At 36.1% G+C, this 25813-nt stretch overlaps 1 protein-coding gene across 1 annotated transcript in view; it reads left to right on the forward strand.

Moving 5' to 3' along the window:
- LEPR (leptin receptor) overlaps positions 1-25813 on the forward strand; it is a 55375-nt gene that overhangs the window by 9875 nt on the left and 19687 nt on the right. Inside the window, exons 4-12 of the mRNA XM_063299856.1 lie at positions 2337-2542; positions 6466-6611; positions 7501-7645; positions 12720-13013; positions 13098-13215; positions 18723-18922; positions 24331-24479; positions 24719-24878; positions 24976-25058. Of these exons, the coding sequence (XP_063155926.1) occupies positions 2337-2542; positions 6466-6611; positions 7501-7645; positions 12720-13013; positions 13098-13215; positions 18723-18922; positions 24331-24479; positions 24719-24878; positions 24976-25058 (1501 nt within the window). The remainder of the gene's footprint in view (positions 1-2336; positions 2543-6465; positions 6612-7500; positions 7646-12719; positions 13014-13097; positions 13216-18722; positions 18923-24330; positions 24480-24718; positions 24879-24975; positions 25059-25813) is intronic.

The following is a 25813-nucleotide window of genomic DNA, read 5'->3' on the forward strand; positions in this document are numbered from 1 at the left end:
ACATGGCAATTCTCCTGCATAGTGTTTTTAAGTTATTTACCGAGTTATTCATTGTTGGAGGCAAGGAAAGGATCAGCTGCCCTAGTCTTGCCCTGTTGCTAAACTCACTCAGTGCTTAATTTATGTGCATGCTTAGTTTATTACTTTGACAATCTGCCACAAGGGCTGAGGTGTTTTGTTAGCTACTGCTTCTGTTCACACTGACAGTATTGTTGCTAAGGGCTAATTCTGTCTTTTTATTATACTTCATCTAATACTTTCCATTTTGGATGTCACAAAATATATTCAACAAGATCCTTGCTTCATTTGAACAGTTTTCCAGTCTGTGAAAAAATGTGCAAAAACAAAATTATTCAGAGAGGTTGGCCAGAGAAGATATTTTGAAATGAATTTTGCAGACGAAGGAAAACAAAACAGTATACTTCAAAATAAAATAAAAAAACCAGACTTTCCATAATCTAGTCCAAATAACAGACTCAGAGGAGTGTGAATTTAAATGAGATTTTTTTTTTCCTCCATGGAAATAGAAAAGCAAATTATGTAATAATAAACCACAACATTAGATTTAACAGCATGAAGGTAACATAAGAACATTTGAGGGTTATTAATTTTGAAGTTTTTAGTGATAATTTTATGTTTCCATGAATATAATTTTGAAGAAACAGCTGAAAATAGATGTAGCATTTTAAGAGCAACCAGTGCAATTTTATACTCTCTTTGAACAGCAGGCATGCCTTTTTTTCCCCTTGACCTGCTGCATATTCTGTTGACATTAATTCTGTTGGTATTATGAATAGCACAGACTAAACAAATGCAATTCTTAAAGTCAAGAAAAATGATATTATACCTTTCCATTCTGAAAAAGTGTCACTAGTATTCCAAGGTAAGTGGATTTAATATTACAACTACAAAGGCAACTGTGTCTTTCAGCTCCTTCCATCTCTTTCTTCCATTCTTTACCCCCCCCCCCTCCCCAGCAATTCATTTCCCAAACAGTATAAAAATATTTTATATTTAAGAAGCTTTTCAACTTACTTATATCTTAAAAAACAAGACTGTAGTGTAAATAATTCCACCTGTTCCAAAAGCATAATCTTATAGTTTTAAAATGGTCTTTTAAAGTGTTTCAGTGACTAAAGGTCTTGTTTCCTGCAATGAAATGAACAATCATTTTAAAGCAATAAGCAGAAGCTTTTCTTCCAGAAAATCATTTCTTCATCCTTATAGGAATTTTTTTAACATTCTGTCAAATTTGTAGTTTTCAAGCTTTGGCTACCTAATGGGGAAAATCATCCAGAAAATTCAACCATGTGAAATTGTCTTTCAATAAACACTAAATATTGCAGGAATTTTTGTTTGTCGGAATTTTGCCCAAATAAATGCCATACACTCAATAGAGATATTAATTCTAGGAGTCTTTTGAGCCTGTCTGCACAAGAGGGTTATAGCAGCACTGGACTGTTTCATAAACTCCAGATTTGTGCAACAACCACATTATGTCACCCTCAAGTCATTCCTGCTCTATGATTGAGGTTTCTCTGTCTTATTTTCTGTCTTATGCTTTTCCTTTGTAAAGCAATTCAACTTCTGGAGATCTCCAAATTCTTTTCTCTTTGTTAAATGGGATTCATTTAAAAATCAGCTGTAAAATACTGAAGGAGATTCCAAGTTATGGCTCCTCCAATCAAGTTCTTATGATTCCAAAGGGCTTGTGTTGCCTTTAGATGGTTGCTGGGAGTTTTGGAGAGAGAAGAAGTCACTAGTTGTTGTTTTTTTCCTGTGGAGTGGATTGTCTGGGCACTTTGCCTCCTCACTTGTTTCTCAAGCTTTTTCCAAAATGACGTTCTTTGCAAATGAGTAGCTAGTGTGCAAGCAAGCATAAGTTATCACTTACAGTATAGGAGAAGACAAAGAGTTCCATGGATTGATCAGTTTTGGACCGGTTAAGATTTCAAATTGTGGACATTTGTCCTCTAGTTTGGATAAAATGGATAAAAATGGGATGGTTGCAATGGTACAGACTGATCATCCCCCAAATGTTTGCTTTTCCATCTGTTACAGAAATGGTTTGATAGTGCTTACAGACACTGATGTAGAAATGTATTTTAATAATATATTGGAACTGCTTGTTATAATTATACAAAATGGCTATAAATATTTTATTTTGCCTTTGCATAAATAAAAGTGTTGTGTTGCATTTTCAACACAGTTTTTTTCATTTCTTACATGCATATCTAAACTAATGCAAGTAATTTATAGAATTGCTAATAAAGTCCTATGCATGCTCTAGTAAAAAAACCAAGAAAATGACTTCTTTTTTTTTCTTTTCTTTTCAGAACAGATGCATCACTGGAAAGTGCTTCTACAAATTCACTGAAGGAAAATTCTACAGTCACTCACTGTAATACTGTAGAAGCCCAAACATATGAATGTCAGATATCTTCAATAAAACTCAATCATATTTACATTATGTGGCTCAAGATCACTAATGGAAATGTATTACTGAAGTCACCATTAATGTCAGTCAAGCCTATAGATATTGGTAAGTTTTGATTTATTAGCAAAAGCATACAACCATACTTGACAAGCTTTGTTAGACTGAGCCAGAATTATCCCTGAGACTCCATAGTAATCAAGACATCCTTGGTTTGCAGGTCTAGATGTCCACTATGGCTGAATTAAACTTACTCTAAAAAGTAGATGCTCTCAAAAATATGAACTAATGGGAAAAGCAGCACAGAATGAAATGTTTGTATTAAAGTCTATTTTACATCCCAACATGCTTTAATTGGATATTGAAGTGAAAGTCATTCTGTTTAATGATACTAGTCTTGAATGAATTCCCTAAAATGTTGAATTAATATTATTAGTTATACTGTAAATCTAGCATTCAGTGAAAATTGTGATTTATAAGTTGGCATTAACTCATGATTATCCTGACACTCAGACTTAATATAACGAAATGTTAATTAGCTAAATTCTTAGTCTATTATAAAGAAAACTATATTAGAGGAAGAATATATCATTTTTCATAATCCTCTTGGTGGCCAAAACACCCAGCTGAATAAAATTTAAGGAAGAAATGTTTATCAATTCTTTTGAAGCCCTCCCTCAATTAATTTTCATAGGTTCCTGTCTTTCCACTTGCTTTGTGATGGCTCATTTCATTTTTGAAGTTGGAGTTCAACTGAGGAGAAAAGCACTAGGAGGGAGGTGCAGGAAGCCCTCATATGCAATTGAGGGATAGTGCTTAGTCTCATATAAATGCCTCTTTGCTAATAGAACTGGATCTCATTCCTCACTTTCTATGTGATTGGATAATTTAAGCACATGAGACTTGATTGACTGATTATGTGCCATCAAATTGATGTCGATTCTTAGCAACCTCATGGATAGGTTTTCTCCATGATGATCTGTCCCTGACCTGGTCCTTCAAGTCTACCCATCACCATGATAATTGAGTCCATTCATGTTCTGATGGTTGTTTTCTTCTTCTCTTTCCTTCTACCTTTCCCAGCATTACAGCCTTCTCCAAAGAGCTAGGTCTTTGCATAAAGTGTCTGAAATATGATAATTTGAGGCTGGTCATTTGAGCCTCAAGTGAGAACTCTGGGTTGATTTGTTCAGTGATCCATTTATTTATTTTCTTGGCTGTCCATGATATTCTCAGGAGCTTTCTCCATTGAATATGGCAATAGTAGGATTTTACAGCTTTACTGTTACCTGTTCATACAAAAACCAAGTTGGCAACAATGCTTCCACCATGAAATGAAGAAGTTTTACATGAAGACATGTTAATCAAATCGGGTAAAAACTGACAACCATTATGTTGAAGAAATCTATTATTATCAGATTTTCTCCTACATGTTAATTTCTTACCTGAAATCAATGGGTGTAAAATGCTTAACTTTGGCTGGATTATGTTGACTTTGTGCCAAGAAGCAGGTATTGATCTGGATTTTCAGTAAGAAAGTGAAGATTTGACAAGGCAATGGTACAAGTCCATTCTAATAAACTACCTTTGTCGATACGGTATTCTTAGTTGTACTGGAACTACAGCTCCCAGAACTGCTTGCTAGGAATTCTGGAAGTTGTAGTCTTAACATACCTCGATGGAGTAAAGATGGGGAAGGCTGATCTGGGTTCTAGTGAAAAAAAAAATCCTTTCACATTTTTAAACCTACATTTTCACTCCATAATGCTTTATTCCAAGTATGAACAGTAAAAATAGAAAAAAAAACTTTGAGAAGTTGCTGAAACACTGAAGGGTTACATTTTAATAGCTGTATTATCACAACCACATAATGAGAAGACAGGATACCCTGGAGAAGATGCTGATGCTATGGAAAGCAGAAGGCAAAAGGAAGAGGGGCCAACCAAGGGCAAGATGGATGGATGATATCCTAGAGGTGATGGACTCGTCCTTGGGAGAGTTGGGGGTGGCGACGACTGACAGGAAGCTCTGGTGTGGGTTGGTCCACGAAGTCACGAAGAGTCGGAAGCGATTGAACGAATAAACAACAACAAAATTATCACAACAATTTGTTTCATAAAAATATAATTTTAAAAAAAATTACTTCTATTTAATTAAATCAGAGTTTGATATAATCAGATGATGGATGCATTTACTATTTTGTTGCTTTCTGGCTGAATAAGTAGCTGCTTCTAAATTGCCCATTTTCTGAACTATTTTGTGTTTTATTATTTTACTTATAATAACAAAAACAAATTGATAGACAATTTTTCTTTATTTTTTAGTAAATTAATATAAACCTTTTAGAATAAGTTTTTATATTAATTAGAATATAGGTTAATGTTTTGGAAAGATGATGGCATTACAGGAATGACACAATAATTCTGTAAATCATGCTTACATATCCAGTAGTCAGATGTTTTAAAACATATAGTTAGCAGAATTAAAATAGCATTTGGTACAATTCATTTATTTCACATCAAATACATTCAAGGTCTGGATATATTTTCAGAAATATAGACTGAGATATCTCTGTACACAAGTCAGCAATACTTTGTTGTGGAATGGAATTGTGAAAATGGGCTTTCTGATGTCAAATTCCACTTTTGAACTTATTCTTCTAAGGCACAGAGCTTTTAGTGGCAGTTAGTTGTTTTTAAACAAGAGTCACATTAAAGTGTGATTCTTTATTTAACAAAAGATGTAGCTTTGCCCTTATGCACACTTTCTCAATCAGCACCCCCAGGAATATTTATAATACAATCAATATGTGCTGAATTGGTGAGATTGCAATCTTGTATATATTCACAAGAATATCAGTCCTGTTGAATATTACTTTTAATAAAGTTATACGTATTATCTAATGTAAATTCCATTTAATGCAAATATTGCTTTTATTGCTTTTTTAGTCTTTAATCAGACTTGATGGTTTATTGGGGTATTTATTATTATACATTATTTTGCTTAGTTTACAAATCTCTTGAATAATTTATAAAAAGATTAAATATTTTAATAATAACGTAATAATAATGTTTGAAATATGTCAGTTGTTTGAATTATATTTGTTTTGTTTATTTGTGAAACAATGATTCTTTTGTGTTAATATTTTATCTAATATGAATAAACCTAGAAATGTAGGTATAAATAAAATTGTAAAATGAACGCATTCAAGAACAGTGCTAGTAGTTAAATATCCAAATCAGAAGTGTAGAATGGTACATCATTTGCTCATGACAGTGATTCAGATCAGATGTGTTATATGAATATAGTTTGTAGAAAATGAGATTGTTGTAATATATAGGCCAACTAAAGATACAGTGAGATGTGTTTAATGTGGCAGCTCCTTAAACTGATACAGCTAAATTCTATAATTGCTTATAAAATAATTTGTATATTTGGTGCTTTATCTTAAATATTTGGATGCAGATTTCAGTCTAGCCAAGTGGCAGTTTTAGAGTTAGTATTAATTTAAGGGAATATTGTTAAATTTTCCCAGCCCATGACTTAGCAAAACATAGTCATTCATTTGTACTGTTCATCTTTTTAAAAAGTGCCTTACTTTTGCTCCTTTTCCACTAAACCTATTGGCTGGAATGAGATATCTTCCTTCCAAGCTTGGATATACTAAATAATATGGGAATTTTAATTACAGTATTATTCTGCTTCTTTTGGATACTGAACAAGCTCCAGCCGCAACTGCTTCAGACCACAACCACAATTCAGCAAGGCATTTATGAATATGTTGAAATTGTTTTGTTGAACTGGAACATGAGGCAATAGGATACTCTTTTTTGCTTGAGGTGTAATTGGTTGAAAAACATGCTCCTGATATTAACTGTCATTTAAAAACATTGCTATCTATGTATGTGTATGCATGTGTGGTTACGTGTACACACACACACACACCATCAAATTAAAATGATAATATTAGCAAGCTTAAAATATTACCAGAAATCAGTGTGCTTAAGGCATATTGTTATAATATTTTACAGTAAAACCTGAACCTCCATTACATCTGCAAGTTGAAATGACAGATACAGGACAGTTAAAAATCTCTTGGTCTCAGCCAGCGTCAAAATCAAATTTATTTCTATATGAAGTGAAGTGTTTTACAAACGCAGCTAAAAGTTTCCAACAGGTGAGAAATTCCTTGTTCTGAACCCTTCATAAAATAGGTTAAAGAGACATTGTAAATTTGGCAATCTTGATTTAAGATAAAACAGGCCTAAATATTTAATTTGTGAGAAACTGAAAAATGAATTACACAATATAAATGGCTACCAGTACATGTAGAGTAATACAAAGTTTTCTTGTAACTATGAGTTTTCATGTGGGAGCAGCAAGACAGAAGAATAAGGAAACACATGTGAGATCACACAAATCACGTTTTAGATATTTGTACCCAGTATGCCAATGTTTCATTATGTTTTCATTATAATGGTTTGTACTGGACACCTATGCAAACAATGATAGTTTCCTACCACAACACATTCCCATTGAAATGATTAAAATCAACAGATATAACACTTTGAAATAAAAGGGATTTAATCATGCCTCACTTTCATTGGATTGAATCTAATTAGCTCACGATATAAGCACTGAAGTATATTTTTAAAGTGAGATGCAGTGTGATTATAATCTACTCTCCCAATTGCATACACAGAAAACAAAAAACACTCTCTAAATTCACTTTGAACCTGTTTGAGGTTTGGCATGGAATGGTCTAGGAACCAAGATCTGTGTGCATATGAGAAAGGTTGTACAATCTTCTCTATTTTCATTTTGTGCTATTTAATGCACTTTTTATGAACCAGATTGGAAGGGGACAAGGCCCTCATGGAGTTCATGTATGTAACTTTTGCATTGTGGACACATCAGCTTTACATAACATCTGGTGTTGAAACCAAGAAAAAACCCTCTTTTGTTTTCATTAGCTTCATTTTATTACTTCATCTCTGATTTTATTTTTTCAAATTAATTCAGTGAAAGAACAGCATTATTATTATTATTATTTTCAACAATAATAGGTGGCTGAAATTACCATGGGAACATCACTGACCATAAATAATGAATTGCTGGAATCTTCATATGTAGTTCAGGTTCGGTGCAAGAACCGTCATGGATTAGGTCTTTGGAGTGATTGGAGCTCACCTTTTAACATGGATCTACAAGGTATGTTCATGGTGAAAGTTTGATTAGCCCAGGCATAGAACATTAGAGAGTTTTATTTGGCTACTTTGAAAAATATAAAGCCATTTATGTATGAGTCGGTGTGTTATACAATTTGAAGCACTTATAGTTTAGTAGGTTCAGATGGTGCTACAGTACATGCAATTTATCCATGGAATTACAATTCCGTGGTATTTGAAATGAGAATATCTTTCTTGTAAGAATACTGTGACATACGATTCAAATGTATTTTCAGTTGTAGTTTTAATTTAGATAAATGGTGAATTTATTCTAAATAATTAACAATTTTTAAAACGGATTTGTATTTGTACAATTTTGATTACGATAGTAATAATGATAGTGATAATAATGTGATTACGTATTTTTAAAAGATTTTTTATTAAAAGATTTTACAAAGATTTAAAAAGCTACAAAAACAAGCAATAGAAAAAGAAAAAGATTATAAAAGAGGAAGAGAAAAAGTGAAGAATAACAAAAAAGCAAGAAAAAAAGGATATTTAAAGAAGTGACTTCCAATCTTCTTTGCACCAGTTACAAACATAGCAGTTACCATCTCCACCCTTCCATATATCATAGTTCTCTTCTTGCCATAAACAAGCCTTTTTATAAAGGGTTTCCAATCTTTTATAAAAGTAATTGTAGTTCCCTCCTTAATCAAACAAATCAATTTAACCATTCCTGCAAACTTATTGATTACACATTCTGATTGAAGACTAGTTCATCTCCTTTTACTGGGGATTTTTAAGGTTTGTTCTTAATTTTGGGAAAGAAGCTGGATATATAGAATTCTATCAAGTTTTTGATTTTTTTTTCCTGTCTTTTAATTTTCAGAGTAAAACCATAATAGTTTGAGGCATCAGAAACAAAAAGACTAACAAAACAAAAAGACTAATCAATATACTACAGCATAAGTTTCCACATATACATATATTTAGTGCACTTAGTATAGTTGCTATGAATAATGAATGAATGAATAAGTTTATTACAGATTACAGACCCACCAAGTGTATCAGAAGCATTAAGATAAAATAAAAATAAATTAAGAAAATGATTAAAAAGTAGAAACTAAAATACAGTAATGCAAGATAACAATAATACATCATGCTAATACTTTATACACTATAACCAATATAATATAATCAAACCCAAAATTAATTTGTCATTAACAAAGCATAAGTTCTGCAAGCTACAAATGCAAACTCAGCGACAATGTGTGTTGTTGTAGGGTCTTTGCTCCCAGAAGGAGTTTTCCGTAAAATTTATTTGGTTATCCAGAGAGTGACCTAATGAGGGATGTTAAAAGCTCCCTACAAGTATTTCTATAGAAGTTACAACAGAGTAACACAAGTAAAGTCACAGTAATGTACAAATCATATATTTAGGGATGTGTTACTTGTCAGATCCAAAGCTGAAAAGGTGCCTATGTGCATGGAAGCCACACCTGTTGACACCTTTTTAAACAAGCTTTGTCTTATCTTGGGCTTGCACAGTAGCCATGTGATCTCAGGAAATTGCATATTTGAGTTAAAGTGCCAGTACCTGCCCCAAAACATTTTGTTGCACCTGTCAGTGCCTTCTTGCTGCAGATAGGTATTTTCCTGAGATTGAGTTGGTGCACACCCAAGACTGCTCAGAAGTACCTTTGCAGCTTTATGTCTGGAGCACAGCACATGCCCACCCACACTATAATAAACTCATCTTTAAAGGGTCACAGGACTGTTTTTTTCTGTTAACTTTTAATGTAGTTCCTGTGCGCACTTCCTTCCTATTTGTCCTTGTTAGGGGATCCTTTATTAGGAAGCCTCTTGAAAAGCAAATTACCGTTTACCAAATTACCTGCAGACCTGTTTCTCACACTTGGAGTTAGAGAACTAACAAAGATTTGCTTCAGGTACCATTCACCAATACAAAATCTTATTCTTTTATATGGAAATTAATTATTCATATATTTTCTGGATTCCATGCTGAAAGATCCGTGAGGAGCTCAGGGAACCTGTATCCCAAATGAATTGGGACACATAGTCAAAACCAACAGATATTTTTCTAAGGAGATGCTCACCAAAAAATTACCATTCTTATTCATTTTTGCTCTTTGGATAGCTCAAACACTTTCTGTACTCTCTCATCTCATTCATCCATTCATCCAGTACTTATTTTCCCTGGATGATATTCATTCAGATGACACATACTTTCCCCCAAAACTCATTCCTGGTTCTTCCATTATTACTATTCGCTGGAGCATATCACGTAGCTACTACCAACCTATGAATTCCTATTTCATATGCAACCTCAACAGCTAGGTGGCACTGATTGAAACCTAGCCTATAAGCCCAGTAAAATAAGGAATAAATAAACTGTATATTAGGACATACATTTTAATTCATTCATTCATAATTAAACTTAAGCCTTCATTTCCCTGCATGTATTAATCAGCCCCATTCCACAAGTAGAGACCACTTTCTTTCAGTTTACATCCTTCTCCTTTTTCTTAGTGTCACAAACATACAATCTAGTTTTCTTTCTTTTGTTTAATTTGCTAATTCATGCTTTTACCCTATTCTCCTCTTACATTTGAAATCACCATCCTGTACATGCTGTCATTGTCAACAAGTAGACCCATGTGTATTGAACACTACTTCTCTGTCATGGCTTTGGTCAATTGAGGCTTTCACATAACCTTTCTTGGTAAAATAAAGAAATAGTAGATTTGGTCATCAGCTTTCTTTATTCCCAAGCCACATGCAATGTTCCCTGCTAACAGTAGGAATACAAAGCTGGTCAACTGGCACATTATGGTCAGTGTGTCATAAGCACAAGTAAAACCTAGTTTTATGCCAGGCCTGCTCAGATTATTCTATAGGATCTCTAATCTAGAGACTACATCTCAAGCCAGTATACTGGTGACCACATGTCGCCATTTATAAAGATGGGAAATAATAAGAACAATAATAGCAACAACAATAATAACTACCAAGAAATACATGTAATGTGCTAAAACAGATTGAAACAGACTGCAGAGGGGCATCCAGGTGTGTGTGTCAGAGTATCAAAGATGGGAGCTGCAATCACACAGTTGAAACCTGCCCCTTTTTAATGTCTGTCTGTAGTTTTTTATACCTCCCCCCCAAAGATGCTTCTGAAACTGCAATTTAAAAATTGGGGGACGTATATAATATATATGTGAGAAAGCGAGAAAGTTCTTGAGAGAGCATTATGGGTAGATATTGATATATAAATAAAAAGGTTTGAAAAGAAGATCTGCACCTATACTTCTCTCTCTCTGTAGCCACTGGTTGTCCAAATGCCAATCATCATCTCTTACCCTTGACAGGTATTGTTAAGTAATATAAGAAACATCCTCTGGCTGTAACACAGATTCATGGAAAAGTGTATGTAGTAAATAATGACTCTAATGTGTAAGATGAAATATTAACATTCGGTAAACACTTTTTAGTGATCTTATGTTACATTGTGATGAAGATGCTGATTAGGAACAATAATTCCTTTCCTGCAGGGAACTGCTTTCCATAAGGGCACTGTTAGTGTTATATTAGTAAAACAGTAAAATCTTTAATGTACTTGGGGATGGCAAAGAGTTGTTTTTCATTCACACCAATCCATTAGCACCAGATGTACAACAAGATAGAACTAGAGTTATATTTTTACATCTTTAATTAGTTTTACATTCAAATATGTATTTAACCAGGATATATCTACTTATGATAAATGTTAAGCTGCTTAATGCTTTATAAGAAAGCCTGTACTCTGAGACTTCCCTTTGAATTACATTGATAGATTTTTAAAATTGTTGTTGTTGTTATTACTATTATTAAAGAGTTATTCCATCATTATTTTGGCAGGTTAGCTCTTTATACTAATACTACTCTGTCCAACAATGGGGTTTACTATTTGCTAGATAATTTGATTTCTATGCAGGTAACTATTACTAACAAGGGCTGTGCATGCTTCATGTTTGGAAGGCAACTCTATGTTATTCATTAAAGAAGACTAACTTTAAAAACATCTGCACAAGCCTAATAAAAAGATGCTATTGCTTTAAGAGACACTTTAACATTAGTGAGTGGATTCCTGAGAGAAATTGGGTTTTTTAAAAAATAAATAACAGAGAATTGCTGTACTCATGGAAGGCCTAAAGCAATTCTTACAAATCATTTTCGAAGTTTTTGGAGCCTTTTTACTCTTTCAATTTACATTCTAAAAAAAGGTATGATCTTTTGCTACATTTGCTTTCCTGCTAAGATTTCTTATATCTGCATATACTGTGGGTGATATAGGTTTAGGCAATTCATGGAGAGTAATGATGCCTATTTGTACTATCTCTATTATAAGAGGCAACATTATATAAACTGCTGCGATATCTGTGTTAACCTTTTATTTATGCTCAGTTATCAGAATAATAGGTATTTTTAATTGAAAATGGGGGGGTGTATGGTACACCATACACACACATACTGTTAAATGTTAAATGCTATGGTATGTTCCAGAACGAATGAAGATACAGACATAGACATAGACATAGACATAGACAGATAGATGGATATGTTGAATCATGGCCCATGAGGAATCAAAAATTATGTTTATTTTTACAATATTTGATTCAAAGACCAGTCCAAAGACCCTGAGTGGCATACATACTTTTGATGTATGATGTTTGATACATCATAACAACAGATGTTCAGATGTATCAAACACATCCCAATAGATGTCCACAACAATTAATTAAAGCTAAAGGAATGGTGGAATAGTGGTTTTTACCACTTTATAGAATGATGGGAGGGAGGGAGCTAAAATATACCTCTGGGGTCAATGAACTCTAAAGTATTGGGGCTACTTCTTTCATAGTTAAGGAGGAAGAACATAGTATCTAATCTGAGGGAGGGACTGCCTTTTTCTTGTGTTGGAATTTGATTAATGAGAAAAGAATATTATTTTTATATTGCATAAATAACAAACTAAATTTGTTGTTAAAATTCCTACTAATTTTATAAAAATTATTTTAAAAATTATGATGTTTGTTTTCTTTTGTTTGTAATAGATGTCATATATTTCCCTTCCAAACTCCTAGCAAGTGTTGGAACAAATGTTTCCTTTTACTGTATTTATAAAACAAAAGACAAAATAATCTCATCGAAGAAGATAGTGTGGTGGTTGAATTTAGCAAAAGAAATCTCAAGTAGTCAGTATACTTTTGTGAATGACTACACTAGCAAAGTTACACTTACCAACTTACCTGCAATGAAGCCTGGAGGAAATTTTCTTTTTAATGCTCTATACTGTTGTAATGAGAACAAGGAATGTAATCATCGTTATGCTGAACTATACATAATAGGTAATATATCAGATTATTTCTACAATTATAAGTGTTGATGAACCCTTATTCTTTGGATATTCACTAATGTTGTCTTTCAAATAGATACTAATATCAACATCACATGTGAAACTTATGGCAACCTGCAAAAAATGACTTGTTCCTGGTCCATCAACCCAGATCCAATGCTTTTGGAGAGTACTTTGCTGTTAAGATATTATAGGTATATGTTCATTTTAATATGGTATTTTTGAAAAGCTGTTTCTTTAAGAACTGAAGATTGTACAGTGACAAAGAAAATTCTGTACAGTAATAGGGAACTTTTCATTAAAATAAAGGTTAGGTATGACATAAGTGGGAAAACTGGCTTCTCTACTATTTAAAATAGCCCTTTCAAATATGATGCTCTCAGAGGTGAGTGCAACTCTAAAAATTTCCAGAGAGCATGGCTAAAGATTATTAGATAGTCTGGGAATTCAAGTGTCACTGCTTCTGGTGGGACGTTGGGCTAGAAATTGTAAGTTTGGCAGGGGTCCTTTATTTTTTTTAATCGTATGGCACAGCAGTTCGGTGTTCATGCTGCTTTTCTTTTCTTGCTGGGAAATCCTTGTGAGGTCCAGCAGGCAGATGTGTAGACTATTTAGCTGTGACAAGTCACATTTCCTGGGGTGCACCACGAGGAGGCTAGTCTACATTGCACCGAGTTGGGCTGAGAGAAGGTGACTGGCCCAAGGTCACTCAGCTGGCTTTCATGCCTAAGGTGGGACTAGAACTCACAGACTCCTGGTTTCTAGCCCAGAACCTTAACCACTAGACCAAACTGGCTCTCCCTTGGCATCCTTTATGATATTCCCTCACTGCTTAGGGCAGCCTTTCTCAACTTTTTGACCTGGAGGAACCCTTGAAAGATTTTTCAGGCCGTGGGGAATCTATGCATATTCAGGCTCCAATACAGGCCAGAAGTTACAAAATTGTTATATTTGTTTCATGTATTAACAGTGTTCTTAAACTAAAAATAAAGAATGAAAGTTACCTCTTTAATGTGAAGTTGCCCGAATTTTAAATAATTTTAAAAATAAATCATTATCTCCCAGGGAACCCCCAGTGACTTCTCGTGGAAGAGCTTAATAGCAGTGTTGAGGCTGAATATCTAATGCACACTGTTAAGGTCCCAAATTTTGGTTTTCAAACAGCAGGAGTAGAGGCACTTCTGTGACCCTTCTGATTTTGAATTTCAACTCTATAAATGCCAACATGCATTACAAGCCTTGATTCATGATACTGCTTCTTTCACTATGGCTGTAATCCTTGCTGTAACAGTGTTAATTTTGTTGACTTTCCAAAGTCAACAAAACATAAAAAGGATTGAATTTAATAAATTAATAAACAATTTTAGCTGGATTGGAAACATCTATTGCTGGATTGGAAGCATCCATTGTTTCAAGTGTAATTCATTATAACTTTGGGGACATGTCTATGTAGTTTCCATGCAGTTACATATGTAGTTTACCATTGCCTCCTTCCAGTATTTTTTTAATATACCAATCTAGCTATAGCACTGATATTTCCGGTAGATCTAACCAGGCCCAATCTTACATAGGTTTTGAGTCAAGAGAAGGTCAGCTAGGTGCTGCCACTTGCTGAGACATACTTTCCTTAGGGCCAACCAAAGTGGCACAAATGAGTGTAAATATTTGAGTTCTTCAGAAATTTTAATCAAGATGTTATAAAATCGTTACAAGCTCCAGCTTGGCATCTTGCTCAAATGGCGGTCAACTATGCTTACATTTACATAATCCATCTTTCTACCCGCTTGGGGTCCTTTCTGTTCCTTTGAAGTCACTTATTGGTCCTAGTGGAAGTTGTGCCTAGCAAAGTTGTATGTAGTGAGCGGGACTCTGAATGCTCTCTACAGGACTTTATGCAGGAACATGACTTGTGTGTGACTGTAATATACAGATGACAGTTTGAAGAACTATCACTTCTAGTAACCAGTTTTGGTAACCAGTTTGGTAACAATCAGTCTGGGGTATGAGTTCTGCTACCCAATTTTGTGTTATGTGCAGATTTGATAATCATTCTATCATCTTCCACATCATTAATAAAAATATTAATAAAAATATGGAAGAGAAGAGGGATCAGGACTGACACTTGTGGTATCTTAATACTTCTTTCTAATATGAGCTAAGCCAGTGGTGCTACCTCATCTGCTACCAATTAGCTCTAACCAGCACCTGCTGGCCAGAGCTCCTGGATAGTGTGTCCCAGGGCAGGTGAACTGATGGTCAATTACGGACCGATGATTTAACAAATAAGCAGTGGAATGCAGTGACTAAAGCATCTGCAGGATCTAATGCTTTCATGAAAATGTCAAAAGCTGCTTTCATAATTTGCCTTCTCTTGACCTCCCTGCAGACATCTCTGGCAGTGACTAAAATGTTGCCAATTCAAATCAAATCAACTTTTATTTGGTTGTAGACCAGCAAATAAAACAGAAGATTCACATCTGATTAGAATAAAAGACAAAACACTTAAAATTCTAAAAAATCTAAGAAAAATTAGAAGAAATATTGTGGCGTGCTGTACAAATTATAGAGCAATATTTAGCTATGGTCAATGAAGTAAAATCAGATTGGTCTGATAGAAACAGCTTGAGATAAAAAGAATCTGCATGACCTGGATGTTTAGTAAAAAAAACAGATAATAATTCCTGGCGAGCATCTGCGTAGAGAGGACAGTATAAAATGACGTGTTCCATTGTTTCAATTACTCCTCTGCCACAATGGCACAGTTTTCGATCGCAAGGGATATTTAGGTATCTCCCTTCAGTAACAGCTGTTGAAAGGGCATTGAATCTAGCCAAAGATAAGGCCCTTCTAGATTTTGGAATCGTTATGTAGCTAAGATATCTGGCTGGTTGGAGTTGTGCAGAATGGCCCCAAAAATGTTTTTAGGTAAAACTGATAAATTGTAATGGTTGCCTACTCCAATATACTCAGTCTCACAAGCCCGGGCTTTAAGATAACTGATTTATTAAAGGAATAGTGTGCAGATACAGACAAAGCTGAGAATAAAGCAAAAGCGCGCGATATACAAATCAAATACTGTTGCTTCAGTCCAACTCCGCCCCGTGCCCCATCGTAGCAACCACCCCATCCCAGATGTCACCCAGCGTCATAACCCGGCCTGGGAAAGTAACCTTGAAGAAAGACACCAACCCAAACATGCATTACAGAGATTACAGCCTCGCAGGGCTGGAAATTTCCAACAGGGAAACACGGAGCAACAGAGTGACATGTGAAGTGTTACGATGTATACAGAACATTGAAACGGAGAACATGACATAAATCTGGTTTTAGTTCCAAATCGATGGCCCATTGTTTGAGATCAGCTAGTGCATGTTCATAGCCCAACAAGATGATGGCTGCCCCGAAAAGCCATACAATTGTAGTTTGGCATGTATTGCCTGGCACCAAGAAGATTGGAAGCTATTGGTCATAATCAAAGGGGCCAAGCCAATTGGGAAAAAAGAAAGCTTAAGCCAGTAAGAAAAAGTGTAAATCCAAGCAGAAGTTTCTATTTTTAGTACACCAGCTTCACGGCGAAGCACCATGTTGGGGATTCAGCGAGGTACTTGAAAGATAGATCTTAGAAACTTGGATTGAACTCTTTCAAGAGAAAGGAATGACCTGTAGGGGACCAGCTGAGTTCCAAAAAGGAGCTGAGCTCAGATCTTAGCTGAGAAAATTTTGATCACTGCTGGTATATGTTGAGCTCCTTTGGAGAAATAGAAAGATTGTAGTGCTGATGCTGTTTTTTGTGCATTCAGGCTGACATAGTGTGGAATTTGCAGTTACCCATGGCATAAAAAATAATCCCCAAATATTTAAAGATCTTAACTTGCTCTATTAAATGATTGTTTAGCCGCCAGACATGTGTCTTAGGGCGCTTGGCAAAAACCATAACCTTGGTTTTTGAGAAGTTTATTTCCAGCCATTCTTCTTGGCAGTGCTCAGCAAGCATACAGAGTGCCCGCTTCAGGCCATTCTGTACCTGAGAAAGCAACATGGCATCATCTGCATATAAAAGAATAGAGATATGTCTGTTTCCAGTTTTGGGGGATGAAGAGATGGGCTGTTCAGTTTGTCTGCTAGAGAGTTAATATATAGATTAAAAAGAAGGGGAGCTAGAATGCACCCTTGTCTCACTCTTCTCTTGACTGGGATTTCCTTGGTGCAGATTCAAATCCTGCTTAACTGTGAAGACCTCTGAATCATCTTGGGTTAGTCACTGTCTCACAGCCTAATATACTCATAGCTTTATTGTTGAGCTGCAAATACAGTTCTGAGCACTTCAGAGAAAAAATGAGATTCATTTAAAATCAATAAATTTAGTCTGAGGTCTTTTGCCGGGGAAAGGAGTATTAGATTTGGCTCAAGGCTGCTTGGTTCAGTACTGTAGCAACTTGGATATTAGCTTTTGCAAAGTGCTGTTCAAATAACCTTCCTTCCCTCAACCTCTGTTTCACATCTTCAAAATGAAATTAATATTGACCTGTTTCTTATAGTCATTGTGAAGATGAACAAGAATAAGATTTACAAAGTTCCTTGTGTGCTAGAAGTGATCTCTGTCTCTGTCTCTCTCTTTCTAACTGCAATAAGGCAATACCCCTTAGTTATCTTTGATCATGTGCTCACGTTCACATGGAGAGATTATGCCACCAATCAGTGCCATGGAACCAATAATTTACTTTCCCCCCCTAAAGTCTGCAAAAGGAGGGGAAAATATGAATGAAAGTAAACATATTATGAAACTGTCACTTTTAGTTTTTCATCAACTCAGAACCTAGATTGTTAATGACAGTTTGTTTCTTTAGAGTGGTATCTTGTAGAGACATTTATTTTCCTCACAGATCCTATTCATTATCAGTATCAGCATTCCCACTGATTTTAGCAGGCTTTACATTAAACTGTGAGGCTTGGGCTTGTTTTTTTCTGGTGAATTGCCAAAAGGTAAATATAAAAGTGGAGCTGGATGACCTACCTATTTTCAAAGAGACTCAAACTCTATGGCTTGGTTAAAGAGGCAAATATCTTTCATGACTAATAACAACAATCAAGTAATCAATCATGAGTATACCAGCTGTGTGTACTCAGGTTCTGGTAAGATGACACATGTCAGATGTCTTCCAGTACTTCATATAATTGACTTCCCATCTGATTGAAATGGCAGTATGGAGAAGCTCAGCCTAAAATGTAATGGTGAGGCCTGCAGCCTGAGGCATTATTGCAGAATGTGCATAGTTAGAGTGAGCTTCAGGCTTGTTAGTTCATTAGACTTGAGTCAGTGGTGCTGACGTTCTAAAATGAGAAATTCTGAGATGTAAATCAATTTTCCAGGTATTTGCCTAAAGATGTTGTTTACATTTTAATATACTATAAAAGATAGCTTTATCCCAGGGGGATGTGCTGAAATGACATTTAATGACATATAAATTTGACGAACAAACAAATAAATTAATACATAATACATAATAATAAAAAAGTTCATTATAGCTGAGTAAGCTGATATAATGGCTAACTACAAATTTCACAACTAGATAATTAAAAATACAGGTTATGTGAAGACTACACTTTATCACTTACATTCTTTTTTTCAAAGTAGTTATACTACTCATGTGATCTCAAGTGGTAGGTTTATATAACTGCATTATTTTCTTGTTATTTTAAGGAATGATATATACTGTTCAGAATCTCCTAGCATGTATTCAGATTCAGAGGTGAAAGAATGCAATTTTCAGAGGAATAATGTTTATGAGTGCATCTTTCAACCATTTTACCTTCTGTCCGGATACACTATGTGGATAGAAATTAAGCACTCATTGGGAACAGTTACATCAAGGCCAGTATGTATCCTTCCAAAAGAAGTAGGTAAGTGAAAGGCATCTCTAACAATGAATTATTGCCTAGCTTGATTTGAACATACCATGGGTCTTCAGGTTTTTTTTATTTTTTTTAGTTGATAAAAGTTTTATCTTCACTCTGGCTACAAGCTGCATCCAGAGGGGAGAGCAAGGGAAGAGGAGATTGACATAAACATAAGCATGTCATAAGCCCCCCCTTGTTTTTAGGAGGGGTGCCTCCAAGTCCCTGCAGTTTTCCTGGCAAGGTTTTTCAGAAATGGTTTGCCATTGCCTGCTTCCTAGGGCTGAGAGAGAATGGCTGGTCCAAGGCTACCCAGCTGGCTTGGTGCTTAAGGTGGGACTAAAACTCATGGTCTCCCAGTTTCTATCCTAATGCCTTAACCACTAGACTAAATTGGCTCTCTTGTGATAAGCCCTGCCCCTTTTCTATCTGTGCTGCTATATTGCACATATATCCCAAAGAGGCAGAGCTTGTGGTTCGACTTGGAGATGATGGCTGCCATTTTTGAATCTACATGCTATGCTTTGTTGTTTATTCATTTAGTCGCTTCCGACTCTTCGTGACTTCATGGGCCAGCCCACGCCAGAGCTTCCTGTCGGTCGTCAACACCCCCAGCTCCCCCAGGGACGAGTCTGTCACCTCTAGAATATCATCTATCCATCTTGCCCTTGGTCGGTCCCTCTTCCTTTTGTCCTCCACTCTCCCTAGCATCAGCACCTTCTCCAGGGTGTCCTGTCTTCTCATTATGTGGCCAAAGTATTTCAGTTTTGCCTTTAATATCGTTCCCTCAAGTGAGCAGTCTGGCTTTATTTCCTGGAGTATGGACTGGTTTGATCTTCTTGCAGTCCAAGGCACTCTCAGAATTTTCCTCCAACAACACAGTTCAAAAGCATCTATCTTCCTTCTCTCAGTCTTCCTTATGGTCCAGCTCTTGCAGCCATATGTTACTACGGGGAACACCATTGCTTTAACTATGCAGACCTTTGTTGTCAGTGTGATGTCTCTGCTCTTAACTATTTTATCGAGATTTGTCATTGCTCTTCTCCCAAGGATTAAACGTCTTCTGATTTCCTGACTGCAGTCAGCATCTGCAGTAATCTTCGCACCTAGAAATACGAAGTCTTTCACTGCTTCTACATTTTCTCCCTCTGTTTGCCAGTTATCAATCAAGCTGGTCGCCATAATCTTGGTTTTTTTGAGGTTTAGCTGCAAGCCAGCTTTTGCACTTTCTTCTTTCACCTTCATCATAAGGCTCCTCAGTTCCTCTTTGCTTTCAGCCATCAAAGTGGTATCATCTGCATATCTGAGATTGTTAATGTTTCTTCCAGAGATTTTAACTCCAGCCTTGGATTCCTCAAGCCCAGCTTGTCGCATGATGTGTTCTGCATACAAGTTGAATAGGTAGGGTGAGAGTATACAGCCCTGCCGTACTCCTTTCCCAATCTTAAACCAGTCCGTTGTTCCGTGGTCTGTTCTTACTGTTGCTACTTGGTCGTTATACAGATTCTTCAGGAGGCATACAAGATGACTTGGTATCCCCACCACTAAGAACTTGCCACAATTTGTTATGGTCCACACAGTCAAAGGCTTTAGAATAGTCAATAAAACAGAAATAGATGTTTTTCTGAAACTCCCTGGCTTTTTCCATTATCCATCGGATATTGGCAATTTGGTCCCTAGTTCCTCTGCCTTTTCTAAACCCAGCTTGTACATCTGGGAATTCTCGCTCCATGAATTGCTGAAGTCTACCTTGCAGGATCTTGAGCATTACCTTACTGGCATGTGAAATGAGTGCCACTGTTCGATAGTTTGAACGTTCTTTAGTGTTCCCCTTTTTTGGTATGGGGATATACGTTGATTTTTTCCAGTCGGATGGCCATTCTTGTGTTTTCCAAATTTGCTGGCATATAGCATGCATTACCTTGACAGCATCATCTTGCAAGATTTTGAACAGTTCAGCTGGGATGCTGTCATCTCCTGCTGCCTTGTTATTAGCAATGCTTCTTAAGGCCCATTCAACCTCACTCTTCAGGATGTCTGGCGCTAGCTCACTGACCACACTGTCAAAGCTATCCCCGATATTGTTATCCTTCCTATACAGGTCTTCTGTATATTCTTGCCACCTTTTCTTGATCTCTTCTTCTTGTGTTAGGTCCTTGCCATCTTTGTTTTTGATCATACCCATTTTTGCCTGGAATTTACCTCCAATGTTTCTAATTTTCTGGAAGAGGTCTCTTGTCCTTCCTATTCTATTGTCTTCTTCCACTTCCGCACATTGCTTGTTTAAACATAATTCCTTATCTCTTCTAGCTAACCTCTGGAATTTTGGATTTAATTGGGCATATTTCCTCCTATCGCTGTTGCCTTTTGCTTTCCTTCTTTCTTGGGCTACTTCTAGTGTCTCAGCAGACAGCCATTTTGCCTTCTTGGTTTTCTCTTTTTTTGGGATATATTTTGTTGCCGCCTCCTGGACAATGTTGCGAACTTCTGTCCAAAGTTCTTCCGGGACCCTATCTACTAAGTCCAGTCCCTTAAATCTATTCTTCACCTCCACTGCATATTCCTTAGGGATATTAGTGAGCTCATATCTAGCTGATCTGTGGGTCTTCCCTAATCTCTTGAGTCTGATCCTAAATTGTGCAAGGAGAAGTTCGTGATCGGAACTACAGTCAGCTCCAGGTCTTGTTTTTACCGACTGTATAGATGTCCACCACCTTTGGCTGCAAAGGATGTAGTCAATCTGATTTTGGTGTTGTCCATCTGGTGAAGTTCATGTATAAAGCCGTCTCTTAGGTTGTTGGAAGAGAGTGTTCATTATGCAGAGTGAGTTGTCTTGGCAAAATTCTATCAGCCTATGTCGTGCTTCGTTTTGTTCTCCCAGGCCATGCTTACCTGTAATTCCAGGTGTCATTTGACTGCCCACCTTAGCATTCCAGTCTCCCGTGATGAAAATAACATCTCTTTTAGGCGTGTTGTCCAGTAGGTGCTGCAGATCCTCATAGAACTGCTCTACTTCAGCTTCTTCAGCATCTGTGGTTGGGGCGTATATTTGGATCACTGTGATGTTAGATGGCTTGCCCTGAATTCAAATTGAGATCATTCTATCATTTTTTGGATTGTATCCAAGCACTGCTTTAGCCACTTGACTATTAATTATGAAGGCTACTCCATTTCTTCTGTGGTCCTCTTGTCCACAGTAGTAGATCTGGTGGTCATTTGATGTGAAGTGGCCCATTCCAGTCCATTTCAGTTCACTGACACCCAAAATGTCTATCTTTAATCTTGACATCTCACCAATAACCACATCCAATTTGCCCTGGCTCATAGATCTTACATTCCAGGTTCCAATGGTGTGTTGATCCTTAGAACATCGGATTTGCCATTCACCACCAGCACCATCAGCTGCTAGCCGTCCTTTCGGCTTTGAGCTAGCTGCGTCATCAGGTCTGGGGCTAGTTGAACTCATCCTCTGTTCCTCCCCGGTAGCATTTTGACCATCTTCTGACCTGGGGGTCTCATCTTCCGATGGTATACCGACATATCTCTGGTTGTACTGATCCATTGAGTTTTCCCGGCAAGAATACTGGGGTGGGTTGCCATTACCTTCCCCAGGGATTGCATTTAGTCTGACCTCTCTGTCATGACCTTCCCATCTTGGGTGGCCCTTCACGGTTTAGCTCATGGCATCATTGAGGTGCTCAAGCTCCAGCACCACGACAAGGTAACGATCCTTTGCTGAAGACATGTTATGCTATACATGTTCAAATATAACTCTCTGGGGGATTGTGGCAAATTTCATTGCCAAGGAAGAACGGTTTGCAAAACAGCTTTTCAACTGTGTGAATTAAATGAAAATAAATACTTTAGGTTCCTGCCTCACTTTCAAGATGTATTTAATGTAGTTAATACAAGCTGCAATACTACATTCCTTTTAAGATGTATCCTGTATTTCAATCTGTAATTATAAAAATGTAATTGCTGCTTCTTACATAAATGCTTTTGGTCTTGTTCCTTGATATTTTTTTCTCTTTTTTCATATTCCACCTCCAAAGTACTCATTTCAATTGGCCATTTTAATTTTTCAGTCAGTAATGGACAGCCTGTGTGGAAGTTAAAGATAGCTGTTTTTATTAAAACTGAAAGAAAATTAAATGCATATGAAATTACAATGAATTATCAGGCCTTGCAATAAACATTTAAAATAAGTTTTCATTTCTAACGTATCGTTACTACATTTCCATATAGATAGGTAGGAAGGGTGATGTATAGAACAGATTATTCTATGCTCTAGAATCACATTACAGGATTAAAAAACAAATTCATACGGCCTTGTGTGGCCATTTAAAGATTGGTTTTGGAGATTCAGTTCTGTTGCCAGCTATAGATGCAACAAAGGCTGCAGTGTTTGTTGTTTGTCTGCTCCTTCCATCTTTAAAGCAGCACATAAAAAATGCCTAATTTTAACATCAAAAAAGGTGTGTGTATAAATGAGTAGTTGAACTTCTCTTTGTCTCCAGCCTTACCTCCCTACAGTCCAGTGTTCTAAGCATTTTTCTTCAAATGGAGCTCCAGTATTGTGCATGAGTCAGCCTGCCGGGAAAGCGTCTGAAGAATGAGAAAATGGGACAATGACGTCTTATAATGGAAAAAATAATACCTTTTTACTTTATATATGTACCCATTGCCCTCACTGTGTCTGAGATTATGGTTACTTTCTAGTATTGCTACATATCATCATCCATTGCTGTGATTTCCTGAACAGTTTCAGCCAATCATCTTTACCGAATAGGTTTAAACATGTTGCATTTCTAAAAGCCAGAGGAAAAATTGACTTCCTTATTACATTATTATAAAATTTACTTAAAATTAATTTGAAAAGTAATTTCTAAATAGATCTTGCACATGCATCAAATGTTAGTAATTTGGTAACAGCTCTTCCTCTATATTATGGTATAGTGCCTTGAGTGTTGGTCTTGGAAGTACAAAATCTAAGATCCAATTCCATAGAACCTTTAGAGTTGGGCAACTCAGCATTTTTCAGCCAGCAGTATTCACTAGGTTATTGAGAGGCTAGATATCATATGAGCCTTCCAGAAATATAAGGACTCCAGAAAAACCTTGGAGGAGCAATGCTGTCCTCCATATTTCGGTAGTGGTCATGAGTTGATATTGGATTGGGCAAGAAGCAATTACAGAGTTTTTCATGAAAAGGAACTTATTTTTTTTCAAGGCCATAGGGAAACAAGGTTATTACTACAGTTGTTTTACAATTAAAGTACAGTAAACACCCAATTTTATAAATTGCAGGACACGGTACATTGCTTTAATGAAGTACTGTAGGAAAGAACCAGTACATAGTTATACAATGGAGATATTCAGTAAGTCAGCCAAATTTCTTTTGTTCACCTTTCTAGTGAAGCCGTTCTCTCCCTTCAGTGTCAAAGCTGAAATCACAGAGGACACAGGGCAGCTGAATGTGAGTTGGAATAACCCTGAACTTCCAAAGAATGACCTTCAGTTTCAAGTTCGATATGCTGCTAGTGGAAAAGACATTAACTGGAAGGTATGTTCTGATTTAACACAAACTAACTAATGCTTCACTGAGGATTATTCTATCAGTTTTATCTGCTCCGAATCTAGAGAAAAGGAACACATTAAAATCTGGTTTGTCTTGGGAGGAAAAAGAACAATTTTAATGTGTTCCTTTTCTCTAGATTCGGAGCAGATATTCAATCTTGGCTTTAGTCACTCAGAAATGATTTTATTTATTAATTTGTTTAGGCATGCTTGCTTTTTTTACAGATTCAGGAAGTTTCTACTGTATCGGTCACCTCTACAAGTATTGCTGTACAGGATCCGTGTATAATTTACATTGTTCAGGTACGCTGCAGTATGACTGAAGGAGTTGGCTATTGGAGCGATTGGAGCAAATCTGCTTATACAGTTGTTAAGGATATCAAAGGTCAGTACATTGCCTATATGCTTTTGGCTACCTACTTTTTTTCTTCTTCAAACTGCATGTATATAAGCATTTTGAAATATACATTTTTTTTCCCCAGCTCCTTTGAGAGGACCTGAATTCTGGAGAGTTATTAATGAAGATCCCATGAGGAACCAGAAAAATGTCACTCTGCTTTGGAAGGTAATTATTGAAGAAAAATAAGATAATTCAACATCTAGTTTCGTTTTTGTAATGCTCCTATTGTGTCTTGCAATTAGGAATATTAAACTAGCTAAAAATGCAATCCCTTTACTGTCTACACTGGTAGGATAGTATTCTGATTTGGCTTTCTTTTTCAATTAGTTAAAAAAATATAAAGACATTTTATACATTAGCCTGATTTACATCATTATTAACATATATTAACCAAGAACCTTTTTTTTAAACGAAAAAGAGGCAGTCTTTTAAAATGTGAAGTTCCACAATGTAACCACTTTTAAAAATGTAATTGTTGTTTACATGAAACTTTCAGAAATGTATCTTTTTCCAGGAATATTTTCTGATTAAGCTTTGATTCAGGAAAATAAACCCTAGTAGGCTTTAATGCTAGACGTTGTCTCAGAATAAGAATTTCTAAATTTGTTTTCAAAGGAATTCAAGGTGGAATTTTTTACATTTCTACTTGTTCTAGGCATAATGCAGGTTTTCATTGCCTTTCAAGGATACATGATCCAAACAAATTAATTATTAACAAAATCAGCACATCAAAGATTTACAGCAAGGTTCTTTGGTGGATCAGGGAAACCCACAACTTTTAAAAAACTTGAACAGGCACAACTGTACTTGCAATGTCAGCAGTTTATGCAAATAGAACCAAAAGCCAAACAGTTCTCCCTCCTCCTTGCAAGATCCCACATGATTTCAAATCTGTTCCAAAGGATTTCTAGGCCCAAAGA

The sequence above is a fragment of the Candoia aspera genome, chromosome 3, assembly GCF_035149785.1.
Source record: "Candoia aspera isolate rCanAsp1 chromosome 3, rCanAsp1.hap2, whole genome shotgun sequence".
NCBI lineage: Eukaryota > Metazoa > Chordata > Lepidosauria > Squamata > Boidae > Candoia > Candoia aspera.